Source organism: Leptinotarsa decemlineata, unplaced genomic scaffold (genome assembly GCF_025532065.1).
Source record: "Leptinotarsa decemlineata unplaced genomic scaffold, Ldec_3_MD MMD2_tig00000690_RagTag_RagTag, whole genome shotgun sequence".
NCBI classification, from domain to species: domain Eukaryota; kingdom Metazoa; phylum Arthropoda; class Insecta; order Coleoptera; family Chrysomelidae; genus Leptinotarsa; species Leptinotarsa decemlineata.
The window spans coordinates 3,139,894-3,155,443 of NW_027412554.1; the positions used below are offsets into that span (position 1 = coordinate 3,139,894).

A 15,550-nucleotide genomic window follows, 5' to 3' on the forward strand; every position below is an offset into this window, starting at 1 on the left:
AACAGGATTGCATCATATTCTATCAATCACTCAACAAAATATCGCGAAAGACTACGATTCTTTGATGTTCGTACCAATTACAGACAGGAGTACCTACTTGTAAACCGTTAGTACATAGAACTGAATGGTGCTACGATAATTTCGCGTATCCAATTGACCAATATTTAATTTGTGATAAAGTTATAAAGTGCACAAAATTGAAACAAGTTTATGGCTTATCCGTGAATTGTCTCAGAAAGAACCCGAAAACGGAATTAGTTAACAAAAATTCCATAGTGACTCTTGAAACCGATTGTAGTGCATTCATCGAAATCACGGAAATTCAAGCGGATTCCAGATTTTCAAAATTGTCAAACGTTTCGTATGGATCACATCCAGTTCTAATTCCATACTATTCCATTCCATACTATACTATTGTAACGAGATCATGGACAAATCGAGCCTCCCGAAGCCGATGAAACTAAGCGACGTCGATTTGGAAATCGCCAAGCATAAATTGGATTCATATTTGATGTGTGCCTAAATCAGAGCTACCTAAGTTCAACAAAAAATTTTATAAACAGGATTCAGGTTTACCAATGGGCTCACCCCTTAGTCCACTTTTAGCAGACATATTTATGAACAACTTGGAGATCACTATAGTAAATTCCGACCTGGGTAAAAAACATATTCGTTTTTGGTACAGACATGTAGACGATATTCTCGCCTGTTTCAGAGGTACTACACGACTGCTGAACCAATTTATAACATTCATGAATAATCTCAAAAGCAGCATTCAGTTCACACTCGAAACCGAGATAGAGAAACAGATAAATTTCTTAGACCTGACCATTACATACAATCAGAATAAATTTGAGTTCAATGTTTTAAGAAAACCTAGCTATATAGACATCACCATCCCAAGCGATTCTTTCCATCCAGACAGTCATAAATTAGCAGCCTACAATTCAATGTTGCACAGAGCATTCACTGCCTTTGGAAAAATAACAGAGATAATTGCGGGTTTCTTCAGAAAAACAATGTGGCATTTAGACCACATGCCAGGTTATCTCATTTTCTTTTCAATGCCAAAGATAAGGTGGAGAAATTTCCAAAAACGGTATGCTGAACATGAGAGGTCCTTCAGACTAGGAAGAAATGATTCGACGTTTTCAAACCATTCCTTGGCATGCAACCACATGTTTCCGAATCTAACCGATACGGAAATTTTGCACTATGCAAGAAAAGGTTACAAACTCAATTATTTAAAATCCTTGGAAATTCACAAGCATAAACATTGTAGGTGCAACCTGTTAAATGATGAAATCGATTTAGTTCACTCACCGGTTTTCAAATTGGCACATCCGCATTGTAAACTGTAAATGCAGGTACTCAATCAAACCAAGTACTGAACATGAAAGGTCCTTCAGACTAGGAAGAAATGATTCGACGTTTTCAAACCATTCCTTGGCATGCAACCACATGTTTCCGAATCTAACCGATACGGAAATTTTGCACTATGCAAGAAAAGGTTACAAACTCAGTTATTTAAAATCCTTGGAAATTCACAAGCATAAACATTGTAGGTGCAACCTGTTAAATGATCAAATCGATTTAGTTTACTCACGGTTTTTAAATTGGCACATCCGCATTGTAAACTGTAAATGCAGGTACTCAATCAAACCAAGTACCTCTATTAGTACCTACAGGGGTATATAAGGGCTAATGTAATGAACCATTGTTAGTTTATTGTATAAGTTTGAAAATGTCCGTATAAGACGAAACTGCAGTAACGTTAGTTACAAATAAAAGTGGTAAAAAACATAGAAAGTTTCATTTCTTTTTTCGTCGTTATGATTTCCCACCACGTAGGAAAGGCTTCATCCATCAATTTATTTAATTATTTTACTATAAATGCCGTCCTGCGTGACGAAATAAGTTAGTTGTAACCAATTGCAAGTTATAATCTTATGATGGTATATATATATATATATATATATATATATATATATATATATATATATATATATATATATTTGAAACCCCTTTGATTTCTCTCACAACACTGACTTATCCCACCGCGTATATCTTTTTGAAAAAAGAGAATCAAATCAATGCCACTTGGTAATTCCAATTCAATATTCATATTTTTTATATTGGTATCCAAGATGATCAGGGTGCAGCGTAGTAGCGTAGTAGTCTGCAGGGTCTAATTTATATTTATCTGTACATATATTTCGATACTTTAAAAAAATGTCACATAATAGCTAGCCCTAAGATAATCATTATCTGATAATATGTTCACCTTTGAGTTTCGTTAGAAAATTAATTTTTGGTTGGAAGTGATGAATAATAATTCAATTTGTCAATGGTGTCAACAAAGCTATTTTCAGATAATTCTTTTTCACCCTACCATTTTTATCTGTATAGGTGTGTGTGAAAAGATGATTCGTAAAATATATGTATTTCTCTTTAGTTTAGGGATAAAATTCACTTTTTACTTTTCTATACAATTCCTTTACAAATAAGTGACAATTATATAAACTCAAATTATAAAAAGTATTAGTAACATAATTTGGTAATTTGAGATTCAAAATATATGCTAAATGAGCGGCATGGGAATTTTTGCCAGTTGACAATGGTCCCGCACTTCAACTTCATCATCACTGAATGATTTAGAACAGATGCCACAATTTTCAGCAGCAGCCAACTATTCCTATTCTTCAGGAGTTTGTGCATCCATAGGATACACAAACCTGAGATGATTTCAATATATATTTTTCAATTTTGGAGACAAATTCTTGGACTGCAACAACTCCCCTATATGTAACAAATTTAGACAAGTCATCACATTGTATGAACATTTTTTCAAATAGGCGAATGTATAAGGTTCATGTTTGAATGTCTTGATCGGGTAAGAGTTTTAGGATGCAGAAAAACTCAAAAGTCGTCTCCATAATTTAATATCACCCTTAGATGTTAGAACGGTAAAATCAATCATCAATCAGTACATGTCTGGAACCTATGTAGGTTCATCATCAGCTAATTTTCAAAAATTCTACAACAAAAGAAGAACAATATAACAATAGTTAATACAATGAAGTATAAAATTACTTACATGGAGAAAATTTTTTTTTTATAATGGAGAAAAGAAAATTAACACATATAAACAATGAAAAATTGGTCACAATGACATAGGTTGTTTATAATATAAATATTCATTTTTAGTAATTGAAATAATGTTTTAACATCCTACCTATAAATGACTGAAGTATGGGAGGCTTGGAGTCTTTATACTCACTATTGAACATAAAACTTCACATGGAAATGAATTCCAATGAAAAAGATCCGAACTGTAAAATTATTGTAACAAGCATAGGTTTACTTTTACAAATTATTGCAACAAGCTGGTATGTATAGATGGTATGGGATATGTTTCCTCAGAATACGAGTTTATTTGTAGGTGGTGGATATTCTTCTGTTGTCTTATGTGTTTGCACGTCTTTTGTCACTGTTTCATGTCATCTCAACTTCATTTCTTTATATATTTTTGACAGTTGATTCTCCTTTCTCATCTAATTCATTTTTTCTTTCATTAGAATTCGTTTTCATGAGGAGTTTTTTGAATTATATGTTGAATAGTGGGTATAAGGCTCCAAGCCTCCCATCCTTCAGTCATTTATAGCTAGCATGTTATAAACTTCCGTCATATAACTAAATATAACAACTTTCATTATAATTACCATATGTTATTGTGACCAATTATTCATTGTTAACATGTTTTAATTTTCTTTTCTTCATTATAAAAAAAATCTTCTCCATGTAAGTGATTTTATACTTCACTGTATTAACTATTATTATGTTGTTCTTCTTTAATTGCAGAATTTTAAAAAAATTGCTGATGATGAACTTATATGGGTTCGAAACATATACTGATTGGTGGTTTTATCGTTCTAACATCTGGAAGTGATAAATTGTGGAGACAACTTTGAGTATTTCTGCATCGTAAATCTTCTACATTCCACTTCGAGATATAAAGGACAGGTTCGGGTTTAGTGATTTGGTTCATTCGTATGAATCGGTTCAAGTACCGATTCAAAAATGGCGAATACTACAACTAACACCTTCATTTGTCATTGTCATGTTTCAAATATCAGTTCACTTTCAGGCACCATCTTCCCATTTTTATTTGTTTTGAAATTGGTGGATGGTGTTGTAGTACTCAAGTTATTACCGTCATTCTTCTGATGATTTAATAGTAACCGCTCATCAGAAGAATACAATGAACATCTATCACAAACGTATTTTTTATGCTCATGGGAGGATAGTTCAGTTGAAACTAACCTTGAAATATCTTTGAGCCAACAATAGTGACTATTACCAAAATCATCTGCACCCTGAATGTGGCAATCGGACAATTGAAGGCACTCGTTCCATCGATGGACCTCCTTGGCAACTCTGGAATTGATGTCGATGATGATTATCACTACGAGTGAAAGATTTACCACCATTCTGAAACGTTTTCACCAATGCACTCGATGTAAATTGATATAACGAATGTGTGACGTCTGTGACTTCATCAGTCATTAAACTGCCAATAACTACGTCATATTGTTGGGGGAAGCCGAGAACCTGTTGTAATCTCCTACTAATAAGTGTTGCGGTTTTGTAAATCGTCTAGTGATAATCTCCCGATGAAGTGTTACTACTTGAATATGTTATCATGGATATTCCAATAGCGTTAAATAATATAATACATAAAAATATGTGATGAAATTGCTCAATACTTGAGATGAAAATCCATAACGTATTCAAGATACACTTTATTGTGTGCTTTTCACTAAACAGTTTTACAAAAAAGCAACACTAGTTTAAATATTAAATCTGAAGTCTATACATACTTTCAAGTCAACAGGACTCATGCTATTTTCATCATCTTGATCTGTTAGGAACTCTTGCATTACATCAGATTCTGCTATGACTCGTACAGCACACACTCTTTCTAAATATTGCTCCAGACCTCTTCGACGGGCATCTAGTTGCTGTTCACTCATTGCAAAGGGCCACTTTCCTGGCAATTTTGGAAATGTGAAACCTAAAAGTAATTCAAACCTTTAATGATATTCGCAATGAAATTCAATGATTTCACTACTTTCTTTTCCTGGGTCTACGATACAAACATACAATTAATGCCCTACTGCCTCTGATTTTTCAAATTTGAAATTCAAGTAAGATGATTAATAAAAGCAAGTATATTTCCACACCAAATAAATATTCACTATATAACCGTATAAATAATTTTCAGAAAATTTTAACTCTTTCAAATCTTTCATGGGTGGGTTTTTTTAAATATGTTTTTTGTGGCGTATAGAACAAGAACCAAATGTCGAAATATTTTTTCGGGCGGTGTATAATTTTCAAAGAATCTTCCAAATTTTTCGGGGCTTGGGAGTTTTTTATATTAATGTACTCATTTTAGCGTAGTGAACAAGACCTATTTGTCAAAATATTTTGTTGAGCAGAAAATCAACTACCACACCGTTCATAACAACAACGCATAAGGTCTAAAGCCGCGTCCAGATCAACCGGGTCGATCGACCCGGTTGATCAACACTGTCGAACACGTGTGGACATGTCGCCCGGCTTTGTCGAATCATGCCGGCCCGAACCGAATTCAACCCGAATCAAGTCGGTAAAGATCTGAGGAAGTCGAACCGACATCAGTAGTGTGGACGTGTTGAACCGTGTTGTGCAACTTTTTAGACTGTTGGTTATCAATTATTTTATTTAAAATTAGTTTAAATTTATATTTATGATGGATTGGAGTGACGAACAAACAATTTCTTTTATTGAAATGTATCGTGAACGTAGTTTATTGTGGGATCCAACTGATTCGCTATATAAAAATAGAAATAAAAGGCACGATGGACTTATGGAAATCGCTGTATCTTTTGGAATTGAAAAATGTGATGTAGAAAAAAAGATTAAAAATTTGCAAAGCCAGTTTTCTAGAGAGCGAAATAAGGAGAAAAAATCTTTAAAAACTGGGAGTGGTGCAGATGAAAAGTACACTTCCAAATGGTTTGCATACAAAAGTCTGCTATTCTTGGCCGATAAGAACACTCCAAAAAACACTCAGGATACAGAGGTAAGTAGGTAATTTTTTTTTAAATATGTTTACTTTCCAAAATATTAAATAGTAGGAAAACATAAATAAACAAGCCATACAAATTAGGTATTAATGCATTTTTTTTTATTTTTGACTTAATTGCATACATATATTATTCCGAACATATATCTTGAAAGAAGAACCAAAAACAAAATGAAAGAAATTAAACAATCAATCGTATTCAAATCACTTATCATACTGGAAGTGGAGTTTCCCTTGCTCACTGATGAAATATTCTGCAAATTCCTCTCTCACTGTTTGAGCCTCAAAACAACTTCCCCTGGGAACTGTAGGCAAATCATTTATTTGACAACTTGATGAATCTCGTCTCCATAGACCTGGAGTGACTTCTCCACTGTCAGAACACTCCATATCCAACATCCCAACGGAGCAGTACATATGTAAATAAACTCCAGCCAATGTTACTTTTTTTGATGTACTTGGCTGCAATAAAATTGGTTTTCTAAATATACGAAAACGAGAAGACATTATACCGAATGCATTTTCTGAAACTCTTCGAGCCCTACTTAACCGGTAGTTGAATATCCTTTTTTTTGTTCCTTTGTCATGCAATCCAGAGAATGGCTTCATAAGCCTTTGTCTCCTACAAAGACATATAGCACCGGAAGACTTAATTGCGGTAAAGGGCGTGGAGGGGGAAGGTGAATGGTGTTGTCATCTAAACATTTCTTAAAGTATGTACTATTACACCATCCGAAATTCTTCCCTGACAACCAACGTTCGCGTATTTGAAATTGTAATTTGCATCCACTACAGCAAGCAACACAATACTAAAAAAACCCTTGTAATTATAATGTTCTGTGCCTGAGTTTGCTGGTGCTTGAATATTTATGTGTTTTCCATCTATGGCACCCACACAGTTAGGATAGTTCCATTTGTCATTGAACAATTTTTCAACACAGTCCCATTCTTCTGTACTTCGGGGTACCTAGAAAACATAAAAAAACGAATTCAAATATTTTTAATTAAAAAAAGTTAATGAAAAGAATTTTTCAGGAATCACAAAACCGAGAGGACCAGGAAAAACACGACGAAAGTGATGGAGGAAATGCGGACAAGGCCGAGGACGAGATATCAAATGCAGAATACAATGATGCCGTTACAAGAACACCGATTAAAAAAACATTTACTTCCCCCAAAAAACCACTTAAAAAACGTAAAGTAAATTCAACTTCTGATGTCAATGTACCTATCATTGATGAAGCAGTAAACATATTGAGAAGTATTCAGTCAAACAAGCAAAAGAAAGATGAATATGAATTATTTGGTTAGCAGGTAGCAATTCAGCTTAGGCATATTACCTCACCACAAGCAAGGTTTACCGCCCAGCAGCTTATTAATAGAACATTATTTGAAGCAAAAATGGGGATGGGCAGTTTTTCGTATACTTCTCAACCGCTATTTCATCAAACATATCCCAACATGTATAGAACATTATTTGAAGCAAAAATGGGGAAGGGCAGTTTTTCGTATACTTCTCAACCGCTATTTCATCAAACATATCCCAACATGTATCCTTCTGGAAATAATCAGCCCCAGCTTTCCCCCTACCAATCGCCTCAGCCTCCAATGGTAACTTCACCACACCAATCCTCAACCTATCCTGGCTCACACTCAACCTCACCTGCATCCTTCATATCTGATACCTCTCAACATAATTGCAATACCGAAAATCAGTACGAGTTCTTGTAACAAGTAACCACCGTAACTTTTATATTTTTCTAAACATTATGAAAATGAAATTTAAAAAATGTTAAAATAAATGCTAGTACCTACATTAAAACTTTTGTTGTACTTTTCTTACCTTTACGTAATCTCGTAGCGCTACTGTCAGGGCATCACAGACTTCCGGTACAATGTCAGCTGATATTGCTTGCTTTGAAATTTTAAAGAGGTGGCCCAATGATACGTAAGAATCTCCTGTTGCCAAAAAACGCAGAGTTATTGTAAGGCGGTCGCTCACTGAAATAGCTGGTCTGAATTTTGTGTCTTGTTTAATGATTACTGGTGCAATTTTCCTTAATATATTTTCAAAATCGGAATTACTCATTCTAAAAAAGTTCCGAAAGCCTACGTCACATCTGTATTCCAAGTTCAAATCATCAACATCATTAAGCAATAAATCCTTCATAAATTCTTCAGTACTATACTTTTTTCTACTTCGGACAAGGCTGGGCCTTACCCAAAACCTCCTTGGACGGCGACGACGACGATCTTGCTGACTTCCTGCAACTGCAATGATAATTGCAGCAGCCGCCACTGCAGCGTCTTCTGAGTCACTCATTTAAATTTATTGAAAACTTTAATTTAAACTTTAACGTGAATACATAATACACTTTATTACTTTAATTTAAATTCACTTTTTATCTGTTTACACCGGCGTGTACCGCCCGACTAGTCCACATATACAGAGGTATGTGGACAAGTCAAATATCGAACGTGTCGATCGACACGTGCCGAACGACTTTGTCGATCGGCATAGTCTGGACGCGGCTTAAGGTGTGTGTACCACTCTTCCACTTTTGTCGTCATTCAGTCGACCAATCAAAAGCTCCGCGCGCAGAGTGCGCGTTTGAGAGAGATGGAGATGGTATCGAGGTGACTCGTTCTAAAGATAACGGCCAGTAAGGCCTGCGCAAGCATCACAGGTTGGTTGTTGAATAAATCATTGTTTATGGTGCGATATAGCATGAAGGGTTACCATAGTATTGAGACGACGACAATAACTAGGGTGGCCTAATGTTTTAAAGTGCGATCCAATATGTCAGAAGGACACTGAAGCCGTATTTGCGTTAACCAAGTTGGCATTATCAGATGATCAACATAGCAGAAACATTTATAATGGGTATCGTTAAAAAAAACGTTACTATACAAATTCAGTATTGAACATTTTGAATAATAGGATTCTTCAGAATATATAGAACTACTAATTATTGTCCGCGGCTTTGCCCGTGTAGAATTTGGTTTGTCACATTAATTTTCGTGACAGACCATCTTAAACAGTTAAAATATTTTTATTAACACAAAACTTCAGGTTTCCAACTTCAAAACTGACGAAATTCAATGTAATCTTCAAACCCCTATTTTTCCCCCCTTGGGGGTGAAAATTTCTGATTCCCTTACTTGATGCTTAATAACGCTATTCAAAGAACCTCTACCTGCATATACCTGCGTACGCTGTCATTATTCATTTCAAATTGCCCTAACTTTTTTGGCAGTAAACTTTTGGTACTTTTCATGAAAAAACCTAATTCCCACACCTTTTCCAAGTAAAAAAGGTACACCTCCTCAACAACGCTGGAGGTGATCGTTCTCGAAATATTTTCAATTTTCTATATGGATGCATATTACTTAGCTCCTAGGGCGCTAAGTGAAGTTGCTGAGAACAAAAACTAAGTATGTGGTGGATCTCGTCAAAATAAACAACTTTTTCCTATAAAATGTTTAACGAAGAATGATTCGTTTTCGAAATACATATTGTTGAATTTTTCAAAACATGGTAGGTAAGTTTTTTGCAATTTTATACGCAGTATACCCGTACAGACTTCTTCTAAACTAAGCATTATCGAACTGCTTATTCAATCCAAATAAAAAAAATTGTCAGGTTTGATTATTCAATTAGAAAGTGCTACATTTCCGAGTTTGTAAAAAAACCAATTCGGAGAAGTACTATGTTATTTATTAGGAAAATAAACATATAAAAATTGAACGAAATAACTATTACAAAAACTGTTCCAAGTGACGACCCCCAATAGTAATACAAGCTTCTGCTCTCCTCATCAAAGAATTCCGCACCCGCTGAAAAATGCCCGGAGTGTTTCTTATCGTTTCGCAGCAAGCTATGATGCGATCGCTCAACATTTCCTCGTTTTCAATGGGGCTCGCATGAACTAGTGACTTTAGGTGTCCCCAAAAGAAAAAATCGATGGGATTGAGGTCCGGTGACCTCGTAGGCCAATACTCAGTGCTTCCTCTTCCTATTCATCGTTGGGGATATGCTACGCCTAAAAAATTTCTTGCTATCACACTAAAATGAGCAGGAGCTCCATCGTGCATAAACCAAGAGTGATTTCGGAGACCAATGGGAACATCTCCCATAAGTAGGGGAAGCTCGTGTTCCAAAAAATGTAGGCAAGCATCTCCATTCAAACGTAAGGGGAGAAAATAGGGCCCAATTAAATAATCCCCAATTATGCCTACCCATACATGAAAAGAGAATCTGTCTTGGAAATGAGTGCGTTATCGCATGTGGGTTATCTTCCGCCCAGATGTGGTTGTTACGGAAGTTCATGAAAAATTAGCCTCATCTGTGAAGAGGATTTTCGATAAAATTTGCGGATGTTAGTAGATGAGCAAAGAGACCACGAGCGCACTTCAAGGTCGTGCGTCACTGGTAAGTATTTCAGAGAGAAACTTTAGTAGTGGAAGAGAGAAACGTGTGACGTCATCGACGCAGGATAGAACGAGTATCGTAGCGATTCAAGCATGGAACTCGGTCTCCTTGGGACTCCGCATCACCCCTCGGCCCCCTTGTCTCGTTCCAGTCACGTGATTTCAATTAAAAAAAGTTCATAGTTATGAGATTAGAACCTGGATCGTCTGCGCGGTTGACATTATCCTTAGCCTCTACACCACCGTAAGATATTGAAAGTAACTGCGAATGTTGGGTATTTGCAGCGTAAGATTTGTCGAGACCGAAATTGACTCATTTTATATACATGACCACATTTTTTTGATTTCCGTAGACTGTAATCGTCATTATCATGTTGAAGATAGGAAAATATACTTAGATTTGGGAAATAATTAATATTTCATATAAAGATGTGTATGTGTGTGTTAGAGCGAGAGACGCGTGTGACATAATCGAGACAAAGAGAGATGGAGATGGTATCGAGGTTTTATCGGTTGCTAGCGCAAGCGGGTGTTGCCGATTGTAAAAATAAATCGTTGTGTATGGGGCAATGTAGCGTTGCCGGATACTTAGATTTGGAAAAGAATTAATATTTCATGTAAAAATGTGTATGAGCGAGAGACGCGTGTGATGTAATCGAGGCAAAGAGAGATGGAGATGGTATCGAGGTTATACCTGCCAATGCCTGCATGGCAGGTTCCGCTTTGCCGGTTGTACAATAAATCATTGTTTATGGGGCAATGTAGCGTTGCAGGTTTGAAAATGAAGGTTAGGAATACGACTGTGTACGAGATGCCTTAAAATACATCATTTAAAGAAAAAAAATACCATTTGAGAAAAAAAAACATGTCGGTTCAACAGAAGTCTAGCATTCCAACATGCCAAAAGGGCACTAATTCTCGTATCTTTGTTTACCAAGTTAGCGTCATCAGGAGAAAGAGGGCACCCAAGAGTGTCAAGGGTTACACGTTGTGGACTCAACGTGCGGGCAATGGGGGGGCGAAGTATTCGACAATGACATTTCAAAATACTTGGTCTTCCATAAGTTTCGACCGTTTTCCGTGCGTTTTCGATCGTTTTTCGTGCGGTTTCGATCGTTTTTCGTGCGTTTTCGACCGTTTTTCGTGCGTTTTCGACCGTTTTGCATACGTTTTCTATTTTTGTTGAGGGTATCATAAGCTGGCGAGGTTAGATAAAAAAGAACAAATAATTTAGAAATTTATTATACATTATACATTTAATATACATTTTGGTAATATATCACAAAGCCATTTGTATAAAATATCTACGTTTCGGAGACTGCAATTGTAGTTGGTTCGGTTGCGAATGTGATTCATACAGGGTGAGACACCTTCGTTGTTGTAGAATGTGGGAACCATCCATGTTGTATTGTCATAGCCCTCCAAATTCACAACGCGTGTAGATATATTCAACTCGTGACATTTTTCAGTTAGAAAGTCATATTTTTTATGTCCTCGCAGATAAATGACATCGACACCTTGTAGATTTTCCGTGAGGATGGCATCCAATTGATTATATTCCACAAAGCCAGAGGAATACCTCAATCCGTGAATGTTCATTACTCAAACAGGAAAATGGTGTGTTTGGCAGCAGTAAAAAGTTACTACATTGAATTCCAATCCTAATGGCTATTTCCTTAGGATGGAATTTTTGTTCGACGGTGAAGCCTTGAATATCTACAACAGCTATTCTCATGTTGACTCTTTGATTGATACTGAAGCAGAATCACATGTTCAGTTCCATTTTTTAATAATTTCGCTGAGTGGGAGGTGTTCTATGACAGTGTCGTGCACAATGATGCAATAGGCTCTAGTATTTTGAGCAAATCCCTTGGATGCTTCGATTTCAAGTTTTATATCAACACTAGAACTTTTGATACTCTCATCCCTTCTGGAACAATCGATGACAAAGAGAGCTTTGTCCGTAGAGACGGTGGAAGTGAGAAGAGGATTATGTTGATTGGTCATTTTGTAGCTGAGACCAAATTGTGAGTAGTTGAAGTAAGCTTGCGAAAAATTCCCCTTTGCAAAATTCAAATGCATATTTTCCTTGGGGTAATTCTCACCGTTTAGAGTGAGCGTTATATTGGTGATATTCAAATGATTGAATATTGTTGGATCATTGTTGACTTTAGTGTAGTCACGATTTTTTTGGAAACATACTATCACATAGCGAGGGCTTTCGAGAAACGAGGAAGTCTTGACGGGTGATTGGGTGTTTCGTCAATTGCGTACCCCGGATCAACAACAGCAGCAAATTCGTATATCGTATGAGTCGGTGTGTCGTTGTAGAAGACTCCAAACGTAATGTTGCTATCTATGTGTATGGTGCGTACTTTAATGATATCCACAGATAGATCGGATTCGTAATGTTAGTTTGGTTTGAGAAGAGTAGATGAAAACCCCAGTATGTGAGCCAAGCTATTTGCAGGTCGGAAATCAATCGAGTGCTTCAGACAGAATATTTCACTGTTCAGCGTATTATTATTCGGTTTTAGATAGAAAAAATGCTCAGGGTTTTCCTTGAACGTTTTAGGCGTGATGTATGTTTATTAATTCTTCAATGTCACCAATTTCGTAAGATCCAACAGGGATATCGATGCTTTTTTGTTAAGTTTTGTCAGCGTTTTCATAGTAGTAGAATTTCGTACCTTCTTCAATGTTGGGTATACTGTTGTACGAATGGAAACTGAGCAAAGCCAAAGTATATTCAGAATCAGAATCTAATCGAATGGGTGGATTGAAATCGATGGAGAGCGTCGAAGAACGACTCGTTAGCGTTAGTATAATAGACATGACTGAAATAATGCCAGTATATCTCCTTAAATAATGATCGAAACAACAACAAGATTTTGAATAAAAAATATTTATTTCTACAATGATAACATTCTATTTGCGAACTCACAGGACCATAATACATTGCTTTTTGTAGCGATGACGCAGCTGATGTAGGTGGTGGTACCTCATGTCGGTAATGGATGAAACATGGTAAACGAATCTGCAAAGCAAATCGATGTTGGTAGTCCTTTGGTAATCTATGCCAATCTATATAACATGTATTCGATGAACACGTCTCTCCCGACATGTCTTTCGATGAATTCAAGAGAATGTGTGCCGAATGTTGGCAACATCGATATGGAACCGTTGTAATAATGAAATATTTCGATAAGAATGGTGGACGTTATCGTCAAGGATTTGACAAATATATAAGTATACACAGTGTGTGATGTAGTATCATTCACCATCATGAAACCGTTGAGCAAAGAAGTTGATGTTATTCGAAAGAATAAAATTAACGAAATTGCACGCATCATTCGAAAAAAATATTTGGCTCTGAAATTGGGCAAATCCGAAAAAGATGAGTCATTGCAAAGATTTTTCAAACCTCTGTCTATTCCATTGAGGAAAATAGCAAATAAAACAACACAATCAGCTACTACCCCATTGAAAACTGAGGCAAAAACCGAAGTCAAACAAGATACAGTAGAAGAGCCTGAAACGACTCCATTCCAATCTCTCGTACATGTTGCAGGTACAGATGAGGATGACGATGATGATGAAAACGTCTTTAGTGGGCCTAGGTCAAAAAGAAATCGATTTTGACAAGCGTAGCGGAGACATAAAATTGGCTGGGTATCACTGGAAAGGAACACCCGGTATATATGAACTGTTATTTCTCGACATGCCTGAAAATTATAACACTGAGGATTTGTATGTACACAAAAAGATTTTGGATTTATCGAGCGCTCACAAGAATTCGGCTGGGCATCTAAAAGGCACACAGAGATACAAGTACACCAACATAATCAAACCGTTGTTTCCTATAGCAGGAAATCGTCGTTAAACTGGTACTGGGTTTTTTCAACCTAAAACACCTTTTACTACTACTACTGCGATGACATCATGTCTACCCAAAACGTCACCTCTACAAATACTACACACAACAATGAAATCATTGCCATTTTGAATGAACTCGAAGAGGCAAAAATAATTCTATAAGATACACTACGTTCCCCAATACATTATCATTTTCAAAATGGTTATCGATAAGTTTGGACGCAGCGACAGCAACAGAAAGCGAAAATTGCCAACGCCCTCTGGAGGATGTTTGTTGCATTATACCTCACATGGAAATATTCATTGTGGTGATGTGAAATTGTGTCACCACTGATTACGATGTTGCTAATAAAAAGTGTGTGGATGGAACCGATAAAGAACTTGCTTCATTTATATATCAGCTAGCTAAGCAACACGAAAAAGAAATGACTAAAGTAAATGAAAATCTAACCAAATTTCAAGGTGACATCTCCAAACAAATTACCGAACAACAAATAACTTTGAAGGTACAATCTACTTCAAGGAAATCAAACAGATACAAAATGAAGTTCAAGCATAACCATAATAAAATAGCGGGGTTCACACATCTTCACCATTAGTCGTCATAACTTCCAAAGACAAGATTCAACTTGTCATCGAACTACATGAACCAATTAGAAAAAATTATCCTCGACGCCGTATAGTTATCAAAGGAATAGATGACTAATGGCAAATGGACTTGGCCGAGATGAGATCCTTCGCTCACCAAAATCGAAATTTCAAACTGATTCTAGTCGTCATAGATTGTTTTTCGAAATTTGTGTGGACTGAAATCATTGAAATCAAAAACGGGAGAGGAAATTACGAAAACGTTTGCATATATTTTGACACATACGAAACGTTGTTCAAAAAATTTACAAACCGATCAAGGTAAAGAATTTTACAACAATAAGTTTCAAACTTTGATTGAGAAAACATGGAATAAATCACTACAATACGTACAGCATCACTAAGGCTTCTATGGCTGAACGTATCATTAGAACGTCGAAAGAAAGACTTTTCAAATATTTCAGTCTGAATGGCATCTACAAATGGTTGAATGTCTTGCCTGAAATCACAAAATCCTACAATGAT

At 36.1% G+C, this 15,550-nt stretch overlaps 3 protein-coding genes across 3 annotated transcripts in view; 1 reads left to right on the forward strand and 2 right to left on the reverse strand.

Annotated features, from left to right (window-relative positions):
* Positions 1 to 15,550, reverse strand: part of LOC111513425 (sorting nexin-27) — a 292,951-nt gene that overhangs the window by 126,141 nt on the left and 151,260 nt on the right. The window contains exon 4 of the mRNA XM_074174687.1: positions 4,881 to 5,074. Coding sequence (XP_074030788.1) covers positions 4,881 to 5,074 — 194 coding nt within the window. The remainder of the gene's footprint in view (positions 1 to 4,880; positions 5,075 to 15,550) is intronic.
* Positions 5,569 to 7,585, forward strand: LOC111516218 (uncharacterized). The gene is made up of 2 exons (XM_074174683.1): positions 5,569 to 6,127; positions 7,166 to 7,585. The coding sequence occupies exons 1-2, from the start codon at positions 5,792 to 5,794 to the stop codon at positions 7,439 to 7,441; spliced, it is 612 nt and encodes a 203-aa protein (XP_074030784.1). The 5' UTR covers positions 5,569 to 5,791; the 3' UTR covers positions 7,442 to 7,585.
* On the reverse strand, positions 6,745 to 11,174 carry LOC111516217 (uncharacterized). The gene is made up of 2 exons (XM_074174680.1): positions 7,974 to 11,174; positions 6,745 to 7,097 (listed from the first exon to the last, which is right to left on the reverse strand). The coding sequence occupies exons 1-2, from the start codon at positions 8,451 to 8,453 to the stop codon at positions 6,828 to 6,830; spliced, it is 750 nt and encodes a 249-aa protein (XP_074030781.1). The 5' UTR covers positions 8,454 to 11,174; the 3' UTR covers positions 6,745 to 6,827.